Here is a 20996-nt window from a genome sequence, read left to right on the forward strand (position 1 = left end):
GCCTAACGGGAGGATGACCAGGACGGAGCCAATGGTCACACCGAGGAGAAGAGCTCGGTGCCAGCGAAAGCTCTCCACCAGCAGGCCCGCTGCAGAGCACGCATCATGGTGCACTACCCACGAGCGTGTCCACAAAGGAATCTTGGGGACAGGCATCCCCATGCCAGACTTCCTCTACACATGAGTGTGTCCACAAAGGTCTTGGGGACCCAGGCATCCCCATGTGCTCAGACTTCTCTACACATGAGTGTGTCACAAAGGTCTTGAGGGACACCCAGGCATCCACAGCAGCCAGGCTTCCCTACACAGAAGGGCAGCCACAAGGTCGCGGGGACCCAGGGCATGCAGGTACTCAGACTCCCCTACACTTGGCCGTGTCCTGAGGTCGCGGGGGACCCAAGGCTCCCGTCTCAGACTTCTCTACACATGAGTGTGTCCACAAAGGTGGGGACCCAGGCATCCCCATGCTCAGACTTCTCTACACATGAGTGGCATTGTCCACAAGGTCGCGGGGACCCAGGCATCCCCATGCCAGGGCTTCTCACATGAGTGTGTCCACAAAGGTCTTGGGGACCCAGAGCATCCCCATGCTCAGGCTTCCCTACACCGGTGGCTCCACAAAGGTCTCGGGGACCCAGGCATGCGTGCTCAGACTTCCCCTACACCTTGGTGTCCCTGCGAGAGGTCTGAGGGACCCAGGCATCCCCATGCTCAGACTTCTCTACACATGAGTGTGTCCACAAAGGTCACGGGGACTGGGGCATCCCATGCTCAGGAGAAGCACCCTACACCGTGTCCACGAAGGTGCGGGGACCCAGGCATCCCCGTGCTCAGACTTCCCTACACACGAGCGTGTCCACGAAGGTGCGGGGACCCAGGCATCCCGTGCTCAGACTTCCCACCTGGCGTGTCCACGAGAGGTCGCGGGGACCCGGGCATCCCGTGCTCAGACTTCCCTACACGAGCGTGTCCACGCGAAGGTCGCAGCGGGGACCCAGGCATCCCGTGCTCAGACTTCCCTACACTGCAGCGTGTCCCGCGAAGGCAGCGGGGACCCAGGCATCCCACGATGCTCGGGCTTCCCTACACGAGTGTGTCCCGCGAGAAGGTCGCGGGGACAGGCATCCCTGTGCTCAGACTTCCCTACACCCGCGGCGTGTCCACGAAGGTCGCGGGGACCCCAGGCATCCCGTGCTCAGACTTCCCTACACGGAGTGTGTCCCACAAGGGAATGTCGCGGGGACATGGGCGTCCCCGGCACCTCGGCCTCCAGACTTCCCTAGAACTCGCCTTCCCGTTGCCGGCTCACAAGCCGAAGGCCGAAACCGGCTGGCATTTAAGCATGGTGATCAATATCTACTTCATGTTTTGGCTTTACAAAGGCTTTACTGGGTGATACAAAACACTGCATTTTCCCCTACTAACAAAAACTTTGAACACCTGCATCCTAAGCTTAACTCGTGCCGATGTTCTCCTGACAAAATACAGGCCGGGCGCGGTGGCTCACGTCTGTCATCCCACCGCTTCAGGAGGCTGAGGCGGGTGGATCACCTGAGGTCAGGAGTTCGAGATTGGCCAACATGGTGAAACCCCATCTCTACTAAAAATACAAAAATTAGCCGGGCAAGGTGGCGCACACCTGTAATCCCAGCTACTCCAGAGGCTAAGGCAGGAGAATCGCTTGAACCCAGGAGGTGGAGGTTGCAGTGAGCCACAAATGTGCCACTGCACTCCAGCCTGGGCAACAGAGCGAGACTCCATCTCCAAAAAATATAGATAGATAGAGATATAGATACATAGTCACACACAGCTTAGCAAGAGGGGTATGTTAGGTGATGTCACCGCACTCAGGCCTAGAAGGCACAGCCCACTCCACACCCAGGCTGCAGGGCCCGGCCGACTGCTGCTAGGCCGCACACCTGTGCCACCATCCCAACACTGAGCGCTGCAGGCAGCTGTAGCTCAATGCCAAGGATGCAAACCTGGATCACACGCAGTGAAAATGCCGTCCTAACCTTACATAACCCCCGCAGTCTACGTGGACCACCACTGGCCAAAATGTCCTCACGTGGTGAGGGCTGGTCTTTAGCACCAAGCAGGGGCAGGGTCACTCTCCTGGCACCTACTCATCAGGAGGGGAAAGACCTCGCTTCCAGGCATAAGCGTCACCAGACGGGGCAGGGGACAGTGGGGGGCCACATGGACCTGCCCTGCAAAAGCTGCTCAGAACCTTCCAGTCAAGTAACCTGACTTGTGCAAGATCTCACACGAAGAACCCCCAACAAACTTGTCAGTGGAACTTCTACAAACATCCTTTAAAAAACAACTCAACTTTCTCACAAATTAACCTAAAATTCCCCAAATTAAAACCAAAAAAGGGCATTCACTGCCATTCAGTCTCACCCTCCTAGAGTCAACACCACTTTCTGAAAGCCACTTTCTAAAATCTCTATATAGCCTTTTAAAACTTTCCATGTAATACCATTAATTACTCTTCTTTGGAAATTTACCACTAATTGTTTAAACAATTTTAGTTTAGCAATTTGTCCTGAAAAGGCAATACACATTAGTTGTAGAAAAAACAAGTCACTTCTAATTCTACAGCCCATAGATAATTTACTGTTTGGGTATAATTTCTGCTTCTTCCTGTGCGTGAATTAAATATTAAACCTTATAAATTACTAAAATATAGGCTGGTTACAACGGTTCAAGTTTCTTTTTATTGGGGGAACTAAATATACCAGAAAACATCCTGTTTTGTAACCACAGTTAAATAAAATTTAAAAACAGAAACAAGATCTGCCAGCATCCCCCCGAGCCAAAAACACACTGAAATCATCGAGAAGCTATTAGAGGAATGTTCCGCAGCTGCCGCGGGCATGGCCATCTTATCGGAGGCTCCAGTTTCTTCCCCAAATGGAGTCTGAATGGAGTGCAGGAGCCTGGCTGATAACACGCAGATGAAAACAAACTCCTGCAGATAAAAACACTTTTCCCAAATACGCACAATCCACGAGGCCTCTGGGGAGACTGCTCCTTTCTTTGACTTTTTTGAGAGATTGGGGGGTTAGACCCTACTTACACAAATTAGGAATACCACTTACACACTGCAGATTGTTCAAACAACCAAAAACGCATGCCTGGCCCATCAGAAGATCGGCTCATTCGAACATTTAATGTGTGCCGGGCACTGGGGACACCCAGCAAGACCCTGCTCTCACTCCTCGGGAGCTCAGTGGTGGACAGACTTCAAACAACGCAGCAAGGCGGTGCTGTCTGCACTCTGCAGATACAAAGGCGCGTGGAAGAGCCCTGGAACGGCAGACCCCGTCTGCTGGGGAAACACTAGGAACCTGGCTTCAACACAGGACAGAGCAGCTACGAAGGCTGAACAGGTTTTTGTTTTGTTTTGAGATAGAGTCTCGCTCTGCTGCCCACACTGGAGTGCAGTGGCGTGATCTCAGCTCACTGCAAACTCCGCCTCCCAGTTCAAGTAATTCTGCCTCGGCCTTCCGAGTAGCTGGGATTATAGCGTGGGCCACCACGCCCAGGCTCCTGAACAGTTTTAAACAGGAGAGTGACTTGCTTTTGCCAGCCACGTGATGGGCTTGTGACATAGAAGCTGAACTGAGAAGCAGGAAGGGCAGAGGTGGGGAGGAAGGACAGGTGCCACAGTTAACCCTTCATGGCTACTTATGAAGAGGTGGCTCCAGAGAAGGAAGATGTGAAGGTTGGTTTGGAAGTAACTACTGCAAGAGCGCACCGGCTGATGGCACGGGGACGTGCCCAGGGTCCAGCTGGGAGAGGGATGGTGGCACGGGAGCATACAGGGGGACACAGGAGGAAATCAGAGCACGGGCGAAGGCTGAGGATGAGGCGGAAAGTCTCCTGTTGGATTCCCTCCAGCATAAGAGGCTCACGAAGCACTGCCAACAAAAGGCCGAAAGATTCCCCGAAGCGCTGCTGGGGTCGGCATTCCCACTAGTGTCAGAGCTTCAACCACCACCGCAGCGATACAGAGGTTCTGGCCCAGCAACTGCAGGACGCCGTTCACCCACACCGCCCCCTCCTTGGCTGGACGGCCCTGACTGGGTCTGACTCTTCGGTGGCTCCTGGGGCTGGTGCACAACACAGGTTCAAGGAGAAGCCAGATGCTTGTGTGAGTGGAGGCCACGTGCTGAGAGTCACCACCTCAGTGCAGCTCATCAACCTCCCAGGAAGCACGCAGCGCGCGTTACTTCTCAAGGGGTAGCTACGGACGCACGTCCACGCCGCGTGCACACGTCCACATCAGTGAGAGCGGTGTGGACAGCATCCCTCAGCTGAGTGTGAGGATAACTCCAGGAGGACCTGGAGTGAGGCACACTCAGCTACCACTGGCATCATGCCCCGTGGCAGGTTCGGGACCCTTTTCAGACGGAAACCAACTAACGCGCACTGTGGGGTCGGCCTTCCCATGTAGAAAAGGAGGCGGGCAGTGGGTGTTTATGCCTGAAAAACCCCTTAGACTGGAACTGTCTGAAGTTTCTCAGTCTCGGGGCGTACACTGTGGCCTCCCTTCCCAGAGCTGGGTCCCTTTGATTTGCGCCCATTTCCCAGGAACTCACAATATACAATACCCTGACAAAGAGTTTCCAGGGCTATGAAAGCTGGAAATTACAGCCTTTGGTCATGTTTTAGTATGGACACAGCTGCGGTCCACGGAGTACCCCAGAGGGCAGCAGAGAGAGTGGACTCACACACTGAGAGCAGAGGAGGGGGCCCAGGGTGCACCACAGCCTCACCCCACAAGGCCAGGCCTCCTGGGGCCCCTCTGCCTGCGGCCTTGGGCTGCCTATCCCCACGGCTGACGGCATGGTGCTGGGTGGGGTGCCTGGGCTTTGTGGGAGGCAGAGAGAGGAAGTCTTTAGTTCCCTGTTTCCAGCTGCCCACTACATAAAGTCTAAGTGTGATTTTTATTCAAGGAACTCTTTATAAATGGCACCCTAGGCATCTAAGCGTCCTCAAGAAACACATCGCCCTGAGACTGCCCCGCTCCCTGGTTAGGCTGTGGCGCTGGAGGGATTTAACTGTTGCCCATTTTTATCAAGATGGACAAAGGGCACCATAATTAATCATTAAAATAAATCTTGAAAAGGAACATGGGGGCCAGGCACAGTGGCTCACGCATGTAATTCCAGCACTTTGGGAGGCTGAAGCGGGCAGACTGCCTGAGGTCAGGATTTTGAGACCAGCCTGGGCAACATGATGAAACTCCATCTCTACTAAAAATGCAAAATATTAGCCAGGCGTGGTGGTACACACCGGTAGTCCTAGCTATTCAGGAGGCTGAGGCATGAGAATCGCTTGAACCCGGGAGACGGAGGTCGCAGTGATCAGAGTTCACTTCACTGCACTCCAGCCTGGGTGACAGAGTAAGACTACGTCTCAAAAAAAAAAAAAAAAAAGGCCGGGCACAGTGGCTCAAGCCTGTAATCCCAGCACTTTGGGAGGCCAAGGCAGGTGGATCACTTGAGGTCAGAAGTTCAAGACCAGCCTGGCCAACACAGTGAAACTCTGTCTCTACTAAAAATACAAAAAGAATTAGCCGGGTGTGGTGGCACAGGCCTGTAATCCCAGCTACTGGGGAGGCAGAGGTTGCAGTGAGCCGAGATTGCCCCACTGTACTCCAGCTTGGCTGACAGAGCACGACTCCGTCTCAAAAAAAGAGAAAAAAAAAAGGTAGAATGAATGTTGTGACTTTTGTAGACTCACACATTCACAAAATTTTATTTTTCTAAAGACATCTAAATCTTATTCCACATAAAAATGTAATGACAAGTCATTCTAGTTTCTTCTCAGAGCTCCTCAGTCTTCCCATCAGGGACTTCCATAAGAAGGCATAGCCCACCCCAGAATTCAACCTCCAGCTGCCTCTCCTGAAGCTCATGAGAGCTGAGAAGGCCTGAGCTCAGGAGCCCAAAGCTATGCTCCTGCATCTGTAGGAAAAACAGAGAAGCTTCCCATGCAATTCTCTTTAAAAGAAAGACAAAAGCAGAACTAGATATGTTAATGTTAAAACTCAAATAACAGAGGAAACGATGAATTCATGTTAAAGCTTTTCATTCAGTTGCTACGGCTTTAACTACATTAAGTGGCCAGATGTGCCCATCACCAACCCTCCCCAGCCCCCTCCCAAAATGCTGCCCATAAAACGTAGTGCTCTCAAGTACGCTTCCAGCCCTGGTAATACCAGGTGGGGAAGACCAACAGCTAACTCTGCTTTCTGCGGGTTTTCTTGTGCGGGCCAGGGTACAGGGTCTTGCTCTGTTGCCCAGGCTGGAGTGCCAAGTGGTGCAATCCTGGCTCACTGCAGCCTCCATCTCCACCAGCTCAAGCGATCCTCGCACCTTAGCCTCCTGAGTAGCTGGGACTAGAGGCACGCGCCCCCACACCCGGCTAATTTTTTCTGTTCTTTGCGGAGACAGACTCTCACCACGCTGCCCAGGCTGAGCTCAAGCAATCCACCCACCACGCGGCTCAGCCTCCCAAAGTGCTGGAACTACAGGCGGAAGCCGCCACGCCTGGCCCACTTTCTGTATGGTTCTAAGCTCCGCTGAGAAGTGGGGACAAAATCTGGTCTTGTGATGTGTTGCTTCTCCTTCACGAGAGAGAAATCGCGCACGTCCTTAAGAAACGTACTCATGATGGGTTAATACCACGAAAGTTCCTCCCCAAAAAAGCTGCAGACAAGCAAATCATTAAAAATTAAATCACAATTCATCACGGAGGAAGGACAAACTGTCCACAGAGGAGGAAAAAGTGAGGCCACCTCACACAAATGTTCTAGATAGATTCATATTTTCAATTTTTTTTTGAGATAGGGTCTCACTCCATTACCCAGGCTGGAGTGCAGTGGCATCATCACGACTTACTGAAGCCTCGATCTCCAGGGCTCAAGCGATCCACCCACGTGGCCACTCAAAGTGCTGGAATACAGGCGTGAGCCACCACGTCTGGACTTAAACTTTTTTAAGGTAGATACACAGGAGCAGCATTTCTTAACCAAGTAGAAAAAAGCCCAGTAGAATACAAGTTCACAGAATTGACAAGGCAACATTTGCTGTTTCTTAACCCTTCCTTCCAAAAAACAGATGCCATATGGGTTATGCATTGAATGAAAATAGAAATTTAAAAGAACAAGCGACTTTTTTAGAAATCAACAAAAATGTTTTACAAGTCAAACTTAAAAGCAATTCTTAAAATTCCTATTAATGAACAAAAATGCTGCAAATAAATATTCTGCAGAAGCACAACTAACCAGAAGAATAGGAAGAAAAACTTAGGATAATAATTAGATATTCTATCAGAAAGCTATTCTTCTGAAAGAGAAACTAAACCAACAGGAGAACACTCGGAAGCCTTTACGCCGCGGACAAACGTGAAGGATGAGAAAGGCGTGTGATCACAGGCCTCAAAACCGCGCGGACACTTCCAGTGAACACGTAAATTAGCAAACTGATATGAAAGAAAACCCCTCAACAAACCACAGCTTGGGAAATCACTACAGTTTTCTGAGAGGTTCCGAATGTTCCCAACACAAAGCAATAAACTGTTTGAGGTGGCTCTGCCATTCACCCCAATCTGATCGTCACCCACTGCACACACGCGCCCCACAAATACGTACAATTACTAGCCACAGTTTAAAAACATTTTTAATGATTACAAAATACCAGTAACTAGGAAATGTGCCAGAAACAAATGACTTCACGGGCAGCTGAACCTGGTGTTGGGGTAGGCAGGGCACAGACAGCTCCCAACTCACCCTTCAAGATCACAGGGCCGGGAGCCTCACCCTCACCCTCTGTCTACACAATCTAAAACCCAAAGTAAAATCAAGGTACAAGAGAACCCAACAGTGCCATGTAGAGGAATTTTTGGTCATAAACACAGTAACTAATCTTTCTCAGAAACATAATCACACAGTAAAATACTAAAATCAGCCTGCTGGAAAACAACACAAAAATACTTATATCAATAAGAAAAATAAGCCGGGCGCGATGGCTCACGCCTGTAATCTCAGCACTTTGGAAGGTCGAGGCAGGCGGATCACCTGAGGTCAGGAGTTCGAGATCAGCCTGACCCACATGGAGAAACCCTGTCTCTACTAAAAATACAAAATAAGCCAGGCATGGTGGCGCATGCCTGTAATCCGAGCTACCTGGGAGGCTGAGGCAGGAGAATTACTTGAACCCGGGAGGTGGAGGTTGCGGTGAGTCTAGATTGCGCCACTGCACTCCAGCCTGGGCAACAAGAGCGAAACTGTGTCTCAAAAAAATAAAAAGGGGAGGGGGAGTAAATATGAGAAAATTTATAGAGTTTTCCAACTGTAAAAAATATGATATTCCAATTCTTTTTTAAAATCAGAATAGGCAAGGCGTGGTAGCTCACACCTGTAATCCCAGCACTCTGGGAGGCCAAGGAGGGCAGATCACTTGAGGTCAGGAGTTCGAGACCAGCCTAAAATAGTGAAACTGTCTCTACTAAAAATACAAAAAAATTAGCCGGGGGTGGTGGCAGGCACCTGTAATCCCAGTTACTCAGGAGGCTGAAGCAGGAGAATCGCTTGAACCCAGGAGGCAGAGGTTACACTGAGCCAAGATCAAACCACTGCACTCCAGCCTGGGCAACACGGCAAGACACCATCGCAAAAAAATAAAAATAATAGAATAAAATCAGAATACCAAGACTAAAGTGATGAGATAAAAAGCAATGTAAGGCGTACCGACTTCCTGGTTTTCCGTAACAAGTTAGAAAAGAACACACACACAGAGGGCATTCCCAGCTTCATGTAGTGATACACTGAAGAAACGTGCACACCTACGTATTAAGACAGCACTTTACAGCTGTCTGTAAAACAGGACGTTGAAAAAAAAAATTACACTGTCACATGGCTCTCGGGTGTCAAACGCTCTCCCAAATCTACATGGGGTGTTCCTCACGGTGACTGCACCTTTCATCTGAAAGCATGACGAAGACTGGCCTAGAAACGAGCTGGAAACGAGCTGCGTTTCCAGATGCACTGCCATCCATACAGGGTGCAAGAAACCAGATGGGACGAGAGTCCAGCAGAAACGTGGTGGACAATGCGGGCAAGAAGTCTGGGACAAAGCTGGCTGTTTTCCACACAACCACCTTTCCAAGTAAATAAAAGTACACACACACAGGAGTACAAAATAAAAATATGGGGCAGTTTCGTTACAGGCACACACGCGCACACACACGTCTGTGTAAATAATTAAGACTACCACACAGTAAGTCACATGAACAAAAGGAAAACGAGGGAAAAAAAAAACACACTTTCAACACAGCAGGCCACGGACTAATCAACTAGTACGTAAAGGGCTCCTATAAAATCAGGAGAGTAAGTCCACAGAAAAAGAGGCACACGCAGGTAACACAAGATGCTTGCCCTAGATAGCCAAGATGCAGATTTTAGAAATTATTGACAGTACTAGCAAGTGTGACGACACAGACCCCAATCCATTGTTGATAGGAGAAGACTCCTTCTGAGAAATCATTTTTGACTTTTTTTTTTTTTTTTTTTTTTTAGACAGGGTCTCCTTGTTGCCCAGGCTGGAGTGCAGTGGCACAATCACGGCTCACTGCAGCCTCACATCCCCGGCTCAACTGATCCTCCCACCTCAGCCTCCCGAGTAGCTGGGACTACAAGTGCACGCCACCCCAAGCCCAGCTAATTTTCCATTTTTTGTAAAGACGTGGTTTGACCATGTTGCCCAGGCTGGTCTTAAACTCCTGGGCTCAAAGTAATCAGCCCACCTCAGCCTCTCAGAGCGCTGGGAATACAGGCACGAGCCACTGCGCCTGGTAACCTACCAATTTTCAATGCACACGTTTCTCAAGCCAATTGCTCAACTTCTAGGTACCTAATTTAACAAACTGCTCCTACAAGTACATAAGACTCTACACAAATACCTTAAATATTACATGGAAAAGGATACCAACGCTTTGCCAGGCTCCACAGGAGACTTGGGCTGAGACCCAGTGGCTGCTAACTGCCACCAGACATCAGCCATGGATGGGGACAACTGTGCCCAGCCACTCACTAGATAGATCACTCATGCTGGGCACAGACCCCAAATAGGGGAACTTGTCTTTCCTGCTTGTCAGGGACTGGCAGGGAAGGCTCAGCCCCCAAGAGCCACTGCGGGAGACTGTGCCCAGTGCCAATTCATCTGTGCCGGGACCGTTGACCCATGGACACTGAAAGACACGGCTGAAAAGACTCGTGGAAAATAGTTTCTCGTTCGAGTTCTGGATTTGACTTTCTCAGAGACCTGGCATTACGTAAAGCAGCCCTGGAAGTTTTGGGTAAGAGGTTATTTGGCCTAGAGCTGACGAGCAGCAAAGTTCTCAATTTGGCGGAAATGCATGTAAGAAACGTGTCTTGCAGGCCGGGCGCAGTGGCTCACGCCTGTAATCCCAGCACTTTGGGAGGCCGAGACAGGCAGATCATGAGGCCAGGAGATCGAGACCATCCTGGCTAACATGGTGAAACCCCATCTCTACTAAAAACACAAAAAAATTAGCCGGGCGTGGTGGTGGGCGCCTGTGGTCCCTAGCTACTCGGGAGGCCGAGGCAGAAGAATGGCATGAACCCAGGAGGCGGAGCTTGTAGTGAGGTGAGATGGCGCCACTGCACTCCAATCTGGGCAACAGAGCGAGACTCCGCCCCAAAAAAAAAAAAAAGAAACGTGTCTCATGCAGGCTGCAAACTCCACAGTTCCCTGACGACCACACCCCGAGCTTCTGCTCCGACTGCTGTTCCTACCAGCAATGTCCTGACATTTAGTGTAAACTGCTCTGGGCCGGGAATGGGGGCTCATGCCTGTGATCCCAGCACTCTGGGAGGCCAAGGGGTGAAGCGCTCGAGCCCAAGAGTTCAAGACCAGCCTGGGCAACATGGCGAAAACCCCGTCTCTACTAAAAAATATAAGAAGCTAGCCAGGCATTATGTCGCACACCTGTAGTCCCAACTGCTTAGGGGTTGAGGTGGGAGGAATGCTTGAGCCCAGGAGTTCCAGGCTACAGAGAGCTATGACTGCACCACTGTACTCCAGCCTGGGTTACAGAGCAAGACGTGGTCCAAAAGTTAAGTAAAATGTAAAATAATATAAAGGAATGAATGAATGAATGAATGAATGCTCCAGGCCTCAGGAGCCACGTCTCCCCCACACACCATTAGCAATGAGACCCTGTCGTTGGGCACAGCACTTCTTGCCAACTCAGGGCAGCTGTGGGAAGACAGAGGAAAATGTCACCTCAGACCTCCCAGCACAGCGCTGACCCCACGGGAAGCAAACCACATCCCCTAGGTGAGACCGGGGGAAAGAGGCCCCACCCCACATTTCTGCAACAATGTTTCAGCACCAAAGCCTCCTTCAGAACACCTCCAGTCTCTATGGTTCCGGAAGTTCTAGGAGTGATTTCCCACCAGTGCCTGAACGGCAGTCAGTTCAGTAACCGGCTAGGGGGAAGAGGAAGGACAAGGTGGGGGAACGGGATGACAGTGCTGCCCTGTTTAAGAAAGAAACCAACCTAACAGGGCAGAAAAGGACACTATGCTAGCAACTGCAGTGTGCACCAACGAGACTGTGGCATCGACACTACACAGGCATTTGCTAGTCAGGGCTCCCCGGAGTGGAGAATCTTTGTAAGCCAAGACGCAGGTCCTTCTGATCCACATGGCAAGCTTCCAACAGCAGGCTGGGCCGCAGCACACAGCAGGAGGGTGCGGGAGTGAGGCCCTGCTGTACTCTCCAGGCAGCCAGGGTCCAGGGCATCTCTGAATCAAGGGCTGTGGGACGGCAACCACCATCGGGGTTTCCGCAGCAAGATGCTTCCAGGGCACACCTGCCAGGACACAGCAGTGGCAAGACAGACAAGAATTACTGCCTTCACAGGACCTGCATTCCTGTGGGAGTTGCGCTCCAGGGCAGGAATCTTATCCCTATCAGGGTACAGGGAAAAGGGCAAAGCGCATTCGGGGGTCTCAACCCAAGTCTGCAACTCACCCAGGCCACAAAGCTCAGAGTCGAATCCTTAGTGAACAGTTAGGTAACGCTGACTGATACCCTGCACAAAAGTCAGCAAATACTGACCAAAGCACGGAAGCCGAGACAGGCTTTCTGATGCCCAGTCATAAACTCTGCCGTCTCTGGAAATCAGTGACGTCTAGATTTCTAACACAGGAATAGCTGCTGTGACATTCTGTCTTTTCTTTTTAAACAGGAAGACGAAATAACGTAGCCAAAGACTTCGGTCTACCCCATTTCAACCACTGGCCACACTTTAGTACCAAGGCCTACATCTAGTTCCCCCCACGTCCCTAGAACAGCTAGGAATACCATATCCAAAGGCTTTGAAACCAAGACCCCAAAGGGTAAGATCTCATACTTTCATCTTTAAAAATACGAGCAGTGGGTTATGTAATTCAGCCCCCTCTAGACCCCAGTAAATCAAGTATTCAAATCAACTAATTTTGTGCTTGAAAACCTCCAGAAATAATATCTGCCTCCATTCTGTTACTGAACATGCTAATGGCTAAATTTCAACACCGCTGCCCATCAATAACAGAGAGAATATGCCAATTATTTATTACTGTTGAATCCTCTGCAAATAAAAATGTTTCTAATTCATTCCGTAGTGGTTAAAACAAGATCAGTATTCCCTGAAGAGAAATGATAGCTAGAAGGTAATCAAGACAGGATAAGCAGGCATTTTTAAAGCTTTAATTAACAAACAGAAACTAAAATGGATTGGAAAGACAATCATCCCACAATGTTCCTCAAGCGTTACCACACTGTAAGGAACATTTACTTCAGCACGCCAGGTGCACAGGTAAGTTTAGCAAATGGTGACACTAACTCCACCCACTTCTAAAAGCTACTTACTGGAGGACATCTAAGAGGAAGAGCGAGTCACCCACGATGCCAAGATTGACTGACATCTTTCAGATGATTTAAAACCCTGAGTTTCCAAAATCAAGCCTAGAATCTCTGGAGTTTAAAAAGCTTAAATTTTATAAAGGATAGAGATATAAGGAATAATCCATCACTGAATTAAACCAACGGGGGCTGGGGAACTACAAGGAATAGGAAAATAGGAGATGACAAAAACACAGATTATTGAGCCTTCCAGACAAAAGGATGCCAAACAGCGATTTAAAAACTACAGTTTGGGTACAACATACACTGCTTAGGCGACAGCAGCACCGACATCTCAGAATTCAACACTATAATATAATGCATCCACGTCACTAAAAACCACTTACACCTCCCCAAAAGCTATTGAAGTATTTTTAAAAATTAAAGACTTTAAAAATAAAACTTAAGACTCTCAAACAGGGACATTGAGCACAAACCAAAGACAGCAGACGCACATCCCAGAATGGCTGGGACCATATGGGGCCATGCACAACCAGGTATGTGCCATTAAGGAGTGCTCAGCTTCCCATTTTCAAAGGCGCTTAACACTACAGAAAGTAAAGAGATGGTTGACTTTACCAGAAACTAATTTAAATCAAATGCTATTCTTATTCCAAGTCATCATTTACTTGAGTGATGCTGTCAATGCTCAAAGCCATTTCCTAACTTTTCAAAGCTGCTCTCATGCACACTTAGACTGAATTCTCTAGGAATAATCTTAACAGGGTTTAAAAATCAAAGGTGTAAGATTTGACAGCAACAAATAGGTTTTTTATTCTATTAGTAACTTAATAAAATTACACTTCTATCAACGGAAGAACAGAATAAAAGTAATTTTCTCAGCCAGGCGCAGTGGCTCATGCCTGTCCAGCACTTTGGGAGGCCAAGGTGGATGGATCACTTGAGGTCAAAAGTTCCAGACCAGCCCTGACAACATGGTGAAATCCCACCTCTACTAAAAATACAAAAATTAGCTGAGTGTGGTGGCAGGCACCCGTAATCCCAGCTACTCAGGAGGCTGACGTAGGAGAACCGCTTGAACCCCGGAGGCAGAGGTTACAGTGAGCCAAGATCATGCCACTGCACTCCAGTCTGGATGACACAGCAAGACTATCTCAAAACTTAAAAAAACAGTAACCTTCCCAAGTACAAATGAATGCTCCCTCTCCCTCAAAAAAAGTTTTCACCAGAAAGATTTCTTAGGAGTCAAACATATTTTACCTGTAACACCATGTTGAGTAGACTGTTCACAGCCAGAGTTACATGAAACACTCCACGAAGTCTAGAACAACCAAATGTATTCTAAACTTTTGCAGCACCAAAGCTATAGCAAACTGCTTCCTAGTTTAACAATTACAGGTCAAGACTTGTCTTCCTTTTCCTGGTCTTTCTGGACATCCCTGGATGTCTCAAGGCTGCTGCATTGACTCATCCCACCCACTTATGAAAAATATAAAACCCTGAAGTCCAAAGTATCTACTTGAATTTCTCATTTAGTAACAAAGAAGCCACCCATCCTGATAGCATAAACAAAAGCGCGCTCTATGACCCCACAATGCTAGTTGTGAGGTGGGATTTCCAACACTACAGGGCGCTGTCCCGCTTTCCCGCACGTGCCATGGCTGCATACCTACCTTATCCAGAGACACGAAGTGCCGTGTGCTGGGTTATTTCCGACACAACAGACAAGCACATTACTCGTTCTTCTTCTTGTAGTTCAACTGTCCCCAAATACTTAACTGTTGCTATGCTTTTTTGAGCTCCTATGAAATTCCTTAAAATATTTTTTACTTATTTTCAGAAACAGTACATCAGGTTCCTTAAACGCTCTGGCATATCCTGAGCAATCTCTATGCCCTCCTGCAAAGCCAGCATGGATGGAAAGCGCTGTTTGTCAGGGACCCGCCCGTCCTTCTAGCAGTTTTCACACTATTTAGTTCCAAAACAAAACAGTTTTAAATCCAGTCTAAATCTAGTTCAATATTCACTACAGCTAGGATTCTAGTTACCAATGGCAATCATGAAAGGTATTACAAACTGAGAAACAAAAGACCTTTATTTTTGCTCACTCCTAAATCATTCCATGACTGTCCCATGCATACTGTCCAGAAGTGATTTTTTTTTTTTTTTTTTTTTGAGATGAAGTCTCGCTCTGCCTCCCAGACTGGAGTACAATAGCATGATCTTGGCTCACTGCAACCTCCACCTCCCGGGTTCAAGCAATTCTCCTGCCTCAGCCTCCCAAGTAGCTGGGATTACAGGTACCTGCCACCACGCCCAGCTAATTTTTCAGTAGAGACAGGGGTTTCACCATCCTGGTCAGGCTAGTCTCGAACTCCTGACTTCAGGTGATCCACCCGCCTACGCCTCCCAAAGTGCTGGGATTGCAGGAGTGAGCTACTGTGCCCGGCTCCATAAGTGATCTTACATCAAATCCTAAAAACTAGAACATACTTTAAGAATGAAAAATTATACAATGGTTTCTTCCCTCTCCTGTAGAAATGTTACCATAATTAAATGTTTGATCAATTGCTAAATCGCAACTTACAATATGAAAATCTTCATATACTTCAAACATACTGAAGAAAATGTCTATATGTAACTGAGGTGCAGCATAATAGCACGAAACGCTATTAAAGTGACACTAGAAGCCCAGGCACAAATCATACACAGACACAAAAAAGCTCCAGATCCCACTCAGGAAGAATGCACCAACACATTCGCATTTATTTTCTTTTTTTTTTTTTTTAAAGCAAATGACAAAGACCCAGTTTACCAGCTTTACTTTTTTAAACCTAAGCTTAACATTACATATTTAAACAATTGTCAAAACTTACTAAGTTGCCAGCATTCATGCACAACTAGAAAACATCCTTAATTTATATTAAACCAGAAATGTATTACCATTAATGCATTAATATCTTTCACTACTAAATACTGAAAAAAATTGAAATTATTTCTGTAGAAGAATCGTCCTGGTAATGTTAACTTCACAGCAGGCCGACACTACGTGGCTCACATTTCAGACACAATGAAAAGCAGGTCCATGCTGGTGTTAGTGTACAATCTTGTCCTACACTAAAGAGTCAAGACTCACCTTGGAGTACGTTTAATAAAAAAGCAAAGTGCATACAGAGATTTACAACAATTTTAAAGACAAAAAAAAAATGGTCCTATTATGTGGTCCCCACAATAAACTCAAAAGTCTATGACAAATAGAGGCTCCGATGAGCTGTTTATAAATACTTTAGGTACAATTATACTGAAAGTTGAGTTCGTTTGAAATCTTCAAAAAAATGTTCCTGTTAATCCTCAAATGGTGCTTGTTATAGTTTAACATTTCTGTTAAGCGCGTGCGTTGAATTACTTGTTATCCAAGCGCAGCAGCTGCTCCTTACCATTTATTGTTAAGGACTTTAACTGGCCGTCTTCTTCAACTTCTACTCTTTCTTGACCGTTCTCGACAATTCTGTAGGAAAAAAATTCATTTAAAAACCTTTCCGGTAAAGTAAATACATGTGTGAGGGTAACTAAGTTTTTTAAGGACATTACTGAAATACACCATGAATATAAGTAATTTTCAGGCTGTAAAAACACGGCTGAAGCCAACCTGTGAACAATACGTCTTCCTTTCCTAAAACAGAATTAACCTGACAAAATAAATTGTCTCAAATACTGTACAGGTGGATGCTAAATACAAGCAGAGGCTATAAAACAGTAAAGGCTTTACTATTAAAGATTCTCCATTCAGTCATCTTAACAAAGCTGCAGAAACTTGTTACACTTAAGTTATTATCTTTTATTTACAACTTATCTTTTATTTACATTAAAGATCCCCTCTAATAAATCAACAGTTAAGTAAAATTTAAGAGGAAGAGCTTTAATTAATGAATTTGGAGAGAAGAAGATTTTCATGGTGCCAGATGCAGCACACAACAAGCTCTGCTTCACACTCTGGGAGACGTGCAGCATGGCACCAGTGAAACATCATGCCCGCTTACTAAAAATATGAAATGCAGATTAGCACAGTACCTCTTTGTAGTGATTTTTCTGCCATTAACCATTTTAGTTGAAGTTGATATCGATTTGAAGTTGCCCATGCCACCACCACCAAATGACGTGGAAGAGAATGAAGTGAGGCCCCCATGACCTAGTGACCCAAATGAAGTAAATCCTACAGGAAAACAGAAAAGAAAAATGCTTAGAGAAATATGTCAACTACTAATGCAAAGACAAGAGTTTGAAAATTCAGTAGCAGACTGTTTAATGTTAAGACGTAGAACCGATGAGTAATAAACCATGCAACTAGCAAGGCCTCAGCCGAAGTGCTGGGATGCCCAGGGGGAAAGACTCTCTCAAATCCCTCAGTGGGGACCCTAGGGGAACGCGAGAGTGCAGCCTCTCACCCTCTCCTCATGCAGAGCTTCGCTGGACATGAGCAGCCTTTCTGACATGGCAAAGACCACCCCAGCTTGTGGGTGGTCTGCCTGGCACCACGCAGCACATGCGTTGTGTTAACGTGAACATTCTGGAACCGGGACCGGTATTAAGCTCCAACCAGCAGAGCAGACTCAGTATCAAAGCTCTGTTTGCTATGGCATGGCTTGTAAACTCCACGGACTGTGACGGACACCCTTACCCCACAAGAACAGAATGTCTTCACCACCGCAGAACAGCAAACCTAACCGGCTTCCTTTCTCTTTACCAAAGAACCACAGGGGATAAAAATCTAAATTATTAAAAAACTAAAATAACTGTAGAAAGAATACTACAAGCATCCATCTGAAAAACCTATGTCTCTACGGTTCATGGACACCATTCTCAATTACACATTATGGACACTGTATCAGTGTGGACACTGAAAAATTTCACAAGTCACACTAAAGCAAACCTATTTTTTTATATTAAAGCTGGTCTACTGGTTAGAGCTTAATACTTGTCCTGCTTCCAAAATGCTCACATTAACACAAATTACGCATACCTCTGAACATGATTCAATCATCTAAGGCCAGATACTGTCTAGTGCTAGTGGCGTACTGAAGAAATATGTGAGCCAGGTATGTTAAGTTTACCTTTTCTAACGACTTCACTGAAAAGCAGAAACTAGTGAAATTAATTGCAGTATTTTATTTAATACAGTATATCCAAAATATTTCAATTGGAAATACAAAAAATCAAATCGTTTGTGATACTTTATACTGTTTTCCATGTTCCATCTTTGAAACCCAATGACTGTTTCACACTCCCGCTGATCTCCATTTGGAGCAGCCAGGCCTCCAGGGCTCAGGACCCACACGTGGCTGGTGACCACTGCAACAGTCTAGATCAAGCCTCACTAAGTACTTATTCTTGTGATACTCTGTAAGGCACCTCAGAAGTGGAGAAGGCTTACACCCCCACCACACACACACACACACACAGGAGCCACTGATTACTTTTAAAAAGGACTATTTACGTGGTATTTTTAACTAGTTTTCTTAACCTGTGGTCAGCATATTCCATGGTATCTAATGAGAGGATCTGTTGAGGGAAAGCACATCAAAACTGAGGTCCAATCAAGCAGAATTCACTACTTACCTAGATGGCATGAGCACAATGTTAAAAGAAAATAAAATTCTGACCATTATGAAGGAACCCTATGTAACAACTCTCCCAATTCTTACCGTGGAGGCTTAAAAATAAAAATGAGAGAATCAAAACAGCAGCTCCAGGCCAGGAGTGGTGGCTCATGCCTGTAATCCCAGTACTCTGGGAGGCCAGGGCAGGTGGATCCACCTGAGGTCAGTTCAAGACCAGCCTGGCCAACGTGGCAAAAACCCTGTCTCCATTAAAAATACAAAAATTAGCTGAGCCTGCTGGTGCACACCTGTAATCCCAGCTACTCAGGGGGCTGAGGCAGAAGAATCACTTGAACCCAGGAGGCAGGAGGCTGCAGTGAGCCGAGACCATGCCACTACACTAAGAGTGGCACTTATTAAAAGTGAGACTCTGTCTTTTTAAATTTAAAAAAAAAAAAAAAAAAGAGCTCCTCTGTGAAGAGAAACTGGGTAAGCTTCAGAGAAAAATGGGATGCTAATTCTTCAGGCTAAACTCACAGGTATATAATGTGTGTTTATATACATATTCATATTACTCCAGTCTATAAGCTGTGTTTCCACTTATGAAGAGCTACGTGAGCAAGGCTGACACTTCACTAGTGAGTGAGCCTGGCCTGGGCTGGTGTTAAGGCCTAGCCTTCGATTCCATCCAGTGGGACACTCCTGGGATGCTACCTATTTGCGTACTTTTGTTTTAACTGCAAAGGAGGTTAGACAGCATGAAGGTTAGTGAGATTTCCCGAGTGCGTTACTTTCCACCTACTGACACAGAACACACTTTGCCCCTTTTTAACTAAGAATTTCATTACATTCTGGCCTTGATTATTATATTAAGAGAAGATTTCCAAGTACAACATTCTTAGGACGATTAGGAGAAAATGTAGGTTATTAAGCATAGACTTGTATACCAAAAAAAGCTGGCAAATCTACAATGCTATTCTACGAAAGCAATGCACATATTTTAAATTACTCTAAAAGAGTATTATGCTTATAAGTACTAATCACTGTTAAGATAGCAGAAATTAAACCTAGGGATTTAATACCTGTATCAAAAGAAGAAAATCCACTTCCAAAAGACGGGAATCCACTGAATGCGGAGAAAAACGACCCCGTCCCTCGGCTTCTGCTTCCTCGGGGACCCCTTCGATTCCCAAAGAAGTCCTCAAAAGGGTCTTCTAAAATCAAACATAAACACACACTATGAAATCTTTTTTCAAGTTTTTTTCCTCATGTGACAGCTACAGGAAGAGAAAATAGATGTTTGTAACATATTCAGGAACAAAAAACTTAGATGAGGTTGTAACAAAAGAGCTTATCTACAGAGTAACTGAAAGACTACCTCACCAACAGTTTCACCAACTGTTTAATTCAACTAAAACTACAATACCAGGCCGGGCGCGGTGGCTCAAGCCTGTAATCCCAGCACTTTGGGAGGCCGAGACGGGTGGATCACGAGGTCAGGAGATCGAGACCATCCTGGCTAACACGGTGAAACCCCGTCTCTACTAAAAATACAAAAAACTAGCCGGGCGAGGTGGCGGCGCCTGTAGTCCCAGCTACTCCGGAGGCTGAGGCAGGAGAATGGCGGGAACCCGGGAGGCGGAGCTTGCAGTGAGCTGAGATCCGGCCACTGCACTCCAGCCCGGGCTACAGAGCAAAACTCCGTCTCAAAAATAAATAAATAAATAAATAAAACTACAATACCTTATATCAAATAAATTACCAGACTTAATTTAAAAACAGCACATATACACATTCTTTATGGAGCATCAACATGCACTTCAAACTCAGCTCTTTTCACATCACTGATCTGAGATCCTGTTAGATGCTGTTCCTGCTATGACCACTGGAAAAGTGAGAAAAGCTTTACACTGAGGCTGTTGTACTCCTTAGAGTCTGAGTTGCCTTCTCCAAAGCAATTCAGAAACAAACAGAAAAATGGATTACCCTAACATGCACATACACACACAGAGAGAGAGAGAAGTTAATGGTGTGGCCACGTAAACTAAGAGTAAATACCTGATGAACCTCGGCAAAGGAAATTCCTTTTATTCTAAGTGTGATGTCTCAAAAAACTTTTAAGGATTAGCTGAAATCAATTCTGAACAAATGTTAACCAGCAGACATAAGATTACGCCTGAAGGTGTCTCAACAGAAAATCACCAACGTGAGGAAGCATCACGCTGCCAAGTGGAAACACAAAATGCTCCTGAAAATCAAGATCAGAACTGACTGTTTTGTTTTCCTCTGTTGGTGTTATCAATCAATGCGTACTTACTAAAAATTCATAAAGTATACAAAGCTTTTTAATTTACCTGGGTTCTGCATTAATTACCGTAATTTTTTCAGAAAACATGGGAAACCTATGATAAAAGCAAGGAATCCTAATAGATGCATTAAGACATAAACACAT

The 20996-nt window shown here is 46.4% G+C and overlaps 1 protein-coding gene across 2 annotated transcripts in view; it reads right to left on the reverse strand.

Annotated features, from left to right (window-relative positions):
• DNAJB6 (DnaJ heat shock protein family (Hsp40) member B6) overlaps positions 1–20996 on the reverse strand; it is an 83777-nt gene that overhangs the window by 17262 nt on the left and 45519 nt on the right. For both annotated transcript variants that reach the window (XM_003896928.4, XM_009204307.4), the window contains exons 6-8: positions 19627–19758; positions 17019–17160; positions 16385–16455 (exon numbers count right to left, since the gene is read on the reverse strand). In XM_003896928.4, the coding sequence (XP_003896977.1) occupies positions 16385–16455; positions 17019–17160; positions 19627–19758 (345 nt within the window). The remainder of the gene's footprint in view (positions 1–16384; positions 16456–17018; positions 17161–19626; positions 19759–20996) is intronic.

Source organism: Papio anubis, chromosome 4 (assembly GCF_008728515.1).
Source record: "Papio anubis isolate 15944 chromosome 4, Panubis1.0, whole genome shotgun sequence".
Taxonomy (NCBI): domain Eukaryota; kingdom Metazoa; phylum Chordata; class Mammalia; order Primates; family Cercopithecidae; genus Papio; species Papio anubis.